At 54.7% G+C, this 9137-nt stretch overlaps 1 protein-coding gene across 1 annotated transcript; it reads left to right on the forward strand.

The window, feature by feature from the left end:
* Window positions 1–7056: 7056 nt before the first annotated feature.
* SOX1 (SRY-box transcription factor 1) lies at window positions 7057–8232 on the forward strand. Its single transcript, XM_054565776.1, has one exon. The coding sequence runs from the start codon at window positions 7057–7059 to the stop codon at window positions 8230–8232; it is 1176 nt and encodes a 391-aa protein (XP_054421751.1).
* The last annotated feature ends 905 nt before the right edge of the window (window positions 8233–9137 follow it).

The raw sequence follows: 9137 nt of genomic DNA on the forward strand, positions 1-9137 counted from the left end.
TCTAAAAAGCCCATCGAAATTTGGGGAGCATCGGCATTTTCTCTTTAAAATTTAAGGCTCTCCAACCGTCTCCTCTGATAGGGTCACGTCTCAGCTGCTCGGGTTCGCCGACTTGAACACAATTTTTACGGGTCCTAGAAATCTGGGAGTGTGGGGAACACTCCTCCAGCCGCGCCCCGCGGGAGGAGGGGCTTGTCCATCGCAGCTGGCGGAGAGGGCCCCCGAAACCGCTTCCAGGGCAGGCCAGGCCATAGCTGACAAGACTGGATGGGGAGGAGCGAGAGTGGGCCCGCCGACGCCTCCTTGCCACACTCACTCCGCAGGTGAATCTGACGGCTTTTCCCCTACCAGCTCCTTCGCAGGACTTCTAGTTACTGGCCGAGGAAGGCCCTTCTTCGTCTGCCAGTCTTTGCTTAGCCAAGGCTGAGCGGCGGTTTAGCCAAGGCTAACGAGGCCAGGTGACTGGGAACTAGCCAGGGTCCCCACTCGAGCCACTTTCCTCTCAAACCCCGAGTAATCGGTGTGGACACAGGAATGCAGACAGCCTGCCGCGCCCACGGGCGCCTCGGGCTCAGCGCGCTCACCGCACCCCAGAGTCAGGAACTGCGAGGGTGGCCGTTGGCTGGGGTTGGGGTGGCGCTGTGACCTTCGGGCTAGCTCTAGGGCCGGCGACGGGCGGGAGTCCAGAGAGAGCTTGTGTCTTTAAAGACCACTCTGTGAAACTGCGCGCTAAAGCTGCGCTCAGCCCAGTCCTCTGCCCCAAATGCTTTGGGCTGGGTGGGCACCTTTGAGGAGACCCCAGGGCCCAGGTTTAAGGAGCAAATAGCCTGGCTGAGATTCTCAGAGAGCTCCCCCTAAAAGAAGGCCCGTCAGGCTGAGAGGCAGGAGGAGCTGGAGCTGGCTGTGAGGCCCGGGCGGCCTGGCACCCAGCGGCCGCGCAGCTTCGCTGTGGTCCCCACCGCCTCCCTACCCAGCGCTCGCAGCTCCGCAGGGGCGGAGGGCGCGATGCTCCCCTCGGGTCCCAGTGTTTTCCTCCCCTTGTCTTCTCTCTTCCATTCATAAACCTGGTGGCTACAGACGCAGCTTGAATATTGACGTCTCTCCCCCAACTGCTCCGCCGTTAACCCAATTACAGAATTCATCAAGAACTGTGTTGAATTATCTCTTTCCATACAGTATCAGCATTAGCCTAATTAAAAGCTATAATGTCTGATATAATGATTAAATCGTTAGCTCTGCTGTAGGGAAGCAATATTTTGTTTTCCCTTCAATTAGAAGCTGATTGAGGTTTTCAGAGCAGGTCAGCTGTGAAATTTGAATTATATGTGTGAGTACTGCTCACAGGGTGAGCCCCTACTCGAAAGCTCCCAGAGATTCTCCAAATGCTTTCACCCAGAGAGCTAGGAGGCACAAAACAACACAAACGCACGCACACATAGGGTTGTTTGCTCTTCACTGTGAATTTACGAATCTGCACACTGATCGCTGGAAAAAGAAAGCCTTGCTTGCTTTCGAGGGGAAGGGCTTCATTTCCCCTTTCCTGCAGACGTTCCCGCCACAGCCCTCTAAACCGGGACGCTTTCAGTCGAGAGCGGACCGTGGACTTGTACACTCAGGGAGGCTGCAAAGATCTCCTGCTCTGCTGGAGTCCCTAATGACACAGATGCTCTCGAAGTTCCACACTGGCAAGCGATTCTCAATTCCTTCTCCTTCTCTTCCCCCTTTTCCATGACTATTTTTTTTCCTCTAAAACAAAAACCAACAACAAAAACTTTTGCGCTTAGACTCCTTCCTCCGGACTAAGGCTGGGCAGGCGCGTGTCAAGCTCGCCCGGGGACCGGAAGAGACAAGCACACCCCCACACCCAGCGACTCCCAGGCCCGTCACCCGCGCGCCCTGAGGAGCAAACCCTCCAACGCGCCCTGTGAGCTGCAGGAGCCCGAAAGAGGAGCGCGGCGGCGGAAAGCGAGGGCCTCAGGCCCCGCGGCTACGTGAGGCCGGCGAGGGCGGCGGCGGCCAGTAGACGGCGATCGCGGCCCGCTTGGTGGCTGCGTCAAGGCAGACGCGCGCGGGGCCTGGGCCGAGGATCCGCAACCGTGCAGACTCACCCCGCGACTCCATGCGGCTGGGGACGGAGAGGAGGGAAGGGGGAACCAGCCTCCGCCCCGTCTCGTCTACTCGCGGTGTCCCCCTCAAGCCTGTACTCTGGTGTCGCGGTCCCCTACCACGCTTGCGCTCCCTCGGCCTTGTCTCCTTCCGCGCCTCGTCTAACAGGCCCTCTAGTTGGCCGAAATGACCTCGAAAGCCTCTTCCAATTGAACTGTCTTCCTCTTCTTTTTCTCTGTCCTACTCTTTCTTTGCCGCCTCCTTCTCTTCCTCTTTCAGATCACTCCTTTCTCCCCCAGAGTCCTGCCTAGAAATTGGAGGCTCCCTCATGATTGGGCTCCCTAGAACTCTGGTTTCAGCCCTTTGGGGCGACACCAGAGTCTGAAAGGCTGCGCCCTGGCCGATCCACGGAGGCGCCTACACGTGGCTTGAGTACTTACGGAACTTTAGAAGCACCTGGAGCAGAATTGTGCGAGGGCAGTGGACATAGGTGTTCGCCTCTCCCGGGAGAGTATCACCAGGACAGGCCGTCTGTGCCAAGGCGGAGGAAGACGGGAACAGTTTTTAGTTTTCTTCGTTTTCCCACTGTGACCTTTGTCTCCCCAGGGCTCCTAACCTGTCCACCTCTCTGCTTGTCGGGAGTTTGAGGCTAGCGCTGGTACAGAAAGTCACCTCTAGGTTCCTGAAAGTTAGCTTTCATTTAAAGATTGTTAGGGGGAAGGGAAAGGATTCTGTCCACTGACCTCTCAACTTCTCAGATTTCTCCTAAAAGCAACAGAGAGGAGGGCGGAGAGGCAAAACCCAAAAGTTTTAGTTCCTCTATATAGGCAGTTTAAGTTAATGGTATTTGATTTAAAGTCCAAAGCTCAATGTATTTGAAAGTCATGGGGTCATGTGTATTTCCTACTTACTTACATATGGATGCATATGTATTTTGTGTGTACACATGTATTATGTGTATATATGTATGTATATATTTACATATACACATGTATGTGTATGCACACATTCTATGGGTACACCTGTATATGTGCATGAAAATACTGTGTATACACATATATGGATACATATGCATGTGTGTAATTTCCTCTGATGGCTTGGATCTGAATTTTTTTAAGGATCATGCCCACAAGTGAAATAAAAGAAGGGAAAGCATCTTTACTTATCTACATTTCTAAAGTTGATCTTCCCCTTGGCATTTTGAGCACAGAGGCACAATGAAGTTTCTGAGTTGGCAAGAGAGCAAATTTTGTCAATCAACAGAGAAGTAATCCTTTGCGAGGGGTCTGGGCTCTGGCGTTTCTGGGAACTAATGTAGTCTGTCTTCAAATCCCTCAGCGCGTGGCTTTTGGGAAAGTCCTCGTTTGAAGGAGGCCCCTGCCAACCTGGTTGGGGGGGTGGGGAGAAGCAGAATAGGGAGAAGAGGTGTTTATCAAACTAGTTTTGGACTGTTTTCTCTATTTTTAAAGAGTAACTAGGGAGAGGGGTCAGAAGGAGCAAAAAAAAAAAAAAAATGAGGCTCCCAAAAGCCATTACCAGCAGGAGTTGATATGACACTCTTCAATCTTTGTGCCAGGATGGAAGGCACTGAGAGGTCTGGCACACAGTGCCCTGCCATTGCCTAATTGGCACAGGCAGCTGCCAATCATCTATCCCTTGGCAACAAGTTACACCTGCAGCTCTGGTTTAATGCTTATGCACATGGGCACCCATAGTGTGTGCCTGTTTGGGCCCAGGGTACACCTCCTTCCTAAAAGGGACTTATGGAGAGTGCCCCACATGCTAAGCACTAGCGTGATCTCATAAAAGTCTAAACCATTTACTTCCTATTTAGGTGCTCTGGAAAACAAGGGTAATGTCATCGTATTTGGAAACAATTTTCAGGACTATGTAGAAAGAAACTAAACCATTTCAAAGTCAGCTATCCAAGTTCCCCAAAACATAAAGCATTCCTGCAATGCACACTGGCGTGCAGGGTGTTTATAAAATAAATTGCTCCATTGATATGGAAAATAATGTGCCAACTCTGGTTCACACAAAGTATTTTCAGGGGGTCTTAGGCTATTTGGTTTAAAATCTAAATTGAAAAGCAGAGGAAAGAAAATTTTCAGTTGCTAAGTAGATAATATAGTTTATAATTTGTAAACCATTTCCTTTATTTCAGTCTTGCTGATTTCCCATAACACACTGGATCTCACTGCACACCCATCGCCTCCTAGATTATCCGAGGAAAAATGGACCTATAGGTTTCTTAAACAATATTCTTGTTCTTTGTGGTGGTGGTGGTGTTCATTCACAATGTAACTGATATTTGGAGGTAGTACATGAAACAAATCAAAAGATTTAACAAACTCGATTGGTGAAATAAGAAGGTCGTTTGAAAACCAAGTTTATAGCCTAGATGTTTAGTGAAAAATAAATATGAAATGACATTTCCTTTCTAATATAATTATATATTATTCAATGAGTTCACTATTAAATGCTGAATAGCCCGAAATGAAAGCAGTTTAATCTGCAGAGCCCAATTTGCTCTTGCATTGCATACTGTAGCAATCTTGCAAAAAAAAGAAAGCTACTGTAATAATCACAGTAACTGAGAGGAAAGAAAGCATTATCCCTGTACTTTGGACAAGCAGTAGGGTCAGGAAATTCACAACCTCAGAATTTTTTTTTTTCAGTGGTGGAGAGGGTAAGAAGAGGTGTCACCTATTCACTGCCCAACCTTATTAAACATCCTTATTACTACCCTTATGATCATTATCATATGCTTATTTCTATTACAAGAAGGTCAGCCATCAGCTTTGGTTAGGCTCCACTTCACCCACCAGCAATCTTCTAAGCACCTCCCTCTCCAGTGCTCAGGGAGATGGACTGTTACTCCGTGAGGACGCAGGCGGGGTGCGTGGTCTCAACGGATTTTCTGCCAGAGGTCTTTGGGCCACTTTCATATCATTTAAGTGGAAACGGTAGCCTGAGGGCAATGGTGTTATTGAAGACTTTGAGGTCTATGAATTATAACAGCAGGTGGATGCCTCAGTCACTCCAGGAACCAGACCTTTCGTTTGCAAAATGCAGGGAAACAGCATTTGTCGCTTGGTCCCCAGGCCCCACTTTCCCAATTCGCTTTCAGGGGGCCCAGCTCAATTCACCAGTTTTCAAAGTTCTTAGGCAAAAAGCTTGTGGGAGATGTTCTATGGAAGGCGTGGGCTATCTCTTTCTTGTGCGATTTTAAACTTTTTCAACTGTTGTTACCAGTAACTAAGGTCCAGAGAAATCTTGTTTTCGACCGTCCTAGAAATTCCTTTTTAGGAGAAAGAAGCCAAATTGAGAAGAGTAGGTGATTATAACAGCCAGGCTCCTTAAAAGACATCCCTCAAAAATAAAATAAAGTAAAAAAGTGTAGGGCTGATGCTCAAAGAAACTATGGAGCCAAGCCCGACACAAATACTCCCCCGTTACAGGAATTATTGGGGCCTAGACTGCGAGGCCTTCCCTACGAGAGGGGGCACTGGAGAACTTCAGTACACGCGGCGGTGAAGCACGCATCCATGGGAGGGCGAGGGGAAGGAACGGATTGCCCACGCTTCGCTAAAGTTCCCGTCGGGGGGATGCTTTCCAGTTGGGTACCTTGGACAGTCTTTCCTGCTCCCGAGGTCGCGCCCCTCCTTCCCAGCCCTGGGGCCGAGCGGAGGGCGAGGTTCTTATCTAGGTCCGCAATTTTCCCCTCCCCTGCTGGGGCAGAGTTGTGGGGCGGGATGGGGCGGGATGGGGTGGGGGGAGCAGAGGAGGAGCTGGGTCAAGGATGCGCTCAGTTAAAAGTCGCTGGGGATTGTACTCCTTACCCCCACCCCCTCCCCGAATGATTCTATCTTCGTCTTGCTTTTAAATCCAATCTTTAATCGTGCGGAGCGCGCGGGCGGGGAGAAGCGAGGGTAAGCTCGGAGTTCGCCGCCACCGCGCGCGCTCAGGAAGCAGCGTGGCTGTGACCCCCCTCCCTGGCCTCCTTTTTCCCCCCTCCTTCCTGCCCCTGCTGCCCCCCTTCTCTCTCCCCTCCTCCCCATTCTGCCGCCCGCGCCCAGTGTATCTACTCCCTCCCCACGTCACTCGCCAGCGCGCCATGCAAATCACCGCCGCCGCCAGCTCCCATTGGCCGCGGCGCGCTCATTTAATGGCAGCCCGGGCCCGGCGTATGGCTGCTGGGCCCCGCGCGCCGCCGGCCCCGTGTGCGCCTCCGCTTCCAGCGCACCGCCCCGGGCAGGCAGCGGGCAGCCCCGGCTCGGGGGCCCAGGTTTTCTGGCCTTCTTTGCGCGCCTGCGCTCCCTCGGCTGCCCCGGCCCCCTCCCCAGCTGCCCTGTAATCCCCCCGGCCCCCCTCTCCTCCCCCCTCGTCGCCTCGCTCCCCCCTAGGCACCTGGGACCAGCACATGCCCAGCGCACGCGGCGCGCCACTCTGCTAGAAGTTGCAGCTCCGGAGTTGGAGGCCTCTGAGGACCAAGTGCAGGAGAAAGGAGGCAGCGCGCGGCGGTGGCGGCCGGCGAGGAGGAGGCGCTGAGTCCCGGAGCGGGCCCCGTGCATCGCTCTCGTCCCGAAAAGTGGAACTGCAACTTGGCCACGACTGCACCTGTTTGCACCGCTCCTCCAAGGAAAACCCAGCTGGGGCGGCGGCGAGGACCGCGATCCCAGCCATCACCCTCTTTGGCAAGTGGCTTGTGCACGAGGAGAAACTTTCCATCTGTGAGCAGGACCGGCGCTGAGTGCGTGTGTTTTTGCCTCTTTTTTGTTATTTTTGCCTCCACCTACCCCCTTCTTTTCTCTAAGACCTCTCCCCACATACCCACCCCCAAGTTTCGCTCTGTTTTGAGCCCCTCTCCACCTCCCTGCTTCCCCCTCCCCGGCCGTCTATGCTCCAGGCCCTCTTTTCGCGGTGCCGGTGAACCCGTGAGCCGCCCCAATGTACAGCATGATGATGGAGACCGACCTGCACTCTCCTGGCGGCGCCCAGGCCCCCACGAACTTGTCAGGCCCGGCCGGGGTGGGCGGCGGTGGGGGTGGCGGCGGCGGCGGCGGCGGCGGCGGCGGCGGCGGGGGCGCCAAGGCCAACCAGGACCGGGTTAAGCGGCCCATGAACGCCTTCATGGTGTGGTCCCGCGGGCAGCGGCGCAAGATGGCCCAGGAGAACCCCAAGATGCACAACTCGGAGATAAGCAAGCGCCTGGGCGCCGAATGGAAGGTCATGTCCGAGGCCGAGAAGCGGCCGTTCATAGACGAGGCCAAGCGGCTGCGAGCGCTACACATGAAAGAGCACCCGGATTACAAGTACCGGCCGCGCCGCAAGACCAAGACACTACTCAAGAAGGACAAGTACTCGCTGGCCGGCGGGCTGCTGGCGGCCGGTGCGGGCGCTGGCGGGGCGGCCGTGGCCATGGGCGTGGGCGTGGGCGCGGCGGCCGTGGGCCAGCGCCTCGAGAGCCCCGGCGGCGCGGCGAGCGGCGGCTACGCGCACGTCAACGGCTGGGCCAACGGCGCCTACCCCGGCTCGGTGGCGGCGGCAGCCGCGGCCGCTGCCATGATGCAGGAGGCGCAGCTGGCCTACGGGCAGCACCCCGGCGCGGGCGGCGCGCACCCGCACGCGCACCCGGCGCACCCGCACCCGCACCATCCGCACGCACACCCGCACAACCCGCAGCCCATGCACCGCTACGACATGGGCGCGCTGCAGTACAGCCCCATCTCCAACTCCCAGGGCTACATGAGCGCCTCGCCCTCGGGCTACGGCGGCCTCCCCTACGGCGCGGCGGCCGCTGCAGCCGCAGCGGGCGGCGCGCACCAGAACTCGGCCGTGGCGGCCGCGGCGGCCGCGGCGGCCGCGTCGTCGGGTGCCCTGGGCGCGCTCGGCTCTCTGGTCAAGTCGGAGCCTAGCGGCAGCCCGCCGGCCCCAGCGCATTCGCGGGCGCCGTGTCCTGGAGACCTGCGCGAGATGATCAGCATGTACTTGCCGGCCGGCGAGGGCGGCGACCCGGCCGCTGCGGCGGCCGCCGCGGCGCAGAGCCGACTGCACTCGCTGCCGCAGCACTACCAGGGCGCGGGCGCGGGCGTCAACGGCACGGTGCCCCTGACGCACATCTAGGGACGCGGGGGGAAAAGGCGGCCCGCGCCGGCGCTGCGCGAAAAGGAGCAGGCGGCCCACCCCGGGCTCCCCGCCTGGCCCAGTGCGGCCTTGCTTTTGTACAGACGTTTCCACACTCTTGTAAAAAGGAAAACACTGGTGACGAACACTAGGTGACACCTCTCCCCTGCCCCCAATTCGCCTTTCCGGGAGTTTCTGGGGACCGCTGGACGTGGACACAATCGTGCGTTTTAGACTGAACTTCGGTGTTTTCTTGAGACTTTTTGTACAGTATTTATCATCCCCGGAGGCAGAAAGCGTTTCTTTGCTCGAGGGGACACAAAGACCAAGCAAGAGGCGACTCCAACTTTCCTATCCCGCTGGCGCCCTCACTCTCATCCTGCATCGCTTCCTGATGGCGTTTGGTTGCCCGGGACCCAGTGCCGGAAGCTGTTCTCATTTGTTATCGATGTAGTAAGGCAGATCCAAACACAAGTTTTTTGTAGTTGTTACCGTTTGGGGGGGAGGGGTTGTTAATTTATACAAAGAGATACCCCCACCCCTTTCTGACGGCAGCATTATATTCTGGGTTTTGTAAAACTTTTCTGTATCTGAGCTTTTCCATTTATTTTTTGTTTTGTAATTATTTCTTGTAAATGCTTTGTGAAATTTTTATTTTAGGCGTTTCAGCGTGGGGAGGGGTATTAAGATTATGTATATAGGTTCCTAAAAAGCCTATCTTTTTCGTCGAAAAAGATGCCCCCTTTAAAAACGCATCAAGTTTTGAGTGAATAAATTTAAGAGAGGAAAAAAAAACTCGTTTCCCCCCATAAATTTGAAACGTGCTAATTTTATATGCATGTTTTATGAGCTCAAAATACAATTGGTAAATCTGACGAAGGAGAAATTATCAGCATGAACTAAAA

This window comes from Pteronotus mesoamericanus, unplaced genomic scaffold (genome assembly GCF_021234165.1).
Source record: "Pteronotus mesoamericanus isolate MK-2021 breed Mesoamerican mustached bat unplaced genomic scaffold, CSHL_Meso_final contig_169, whole genome shotgun sequence".
NCBI lineage: Eukaryota > Metazoa > Chordata > Mammalia > Chiroptera > Mormoopidae > Pteronotus > Pteronotus mesoamericanus.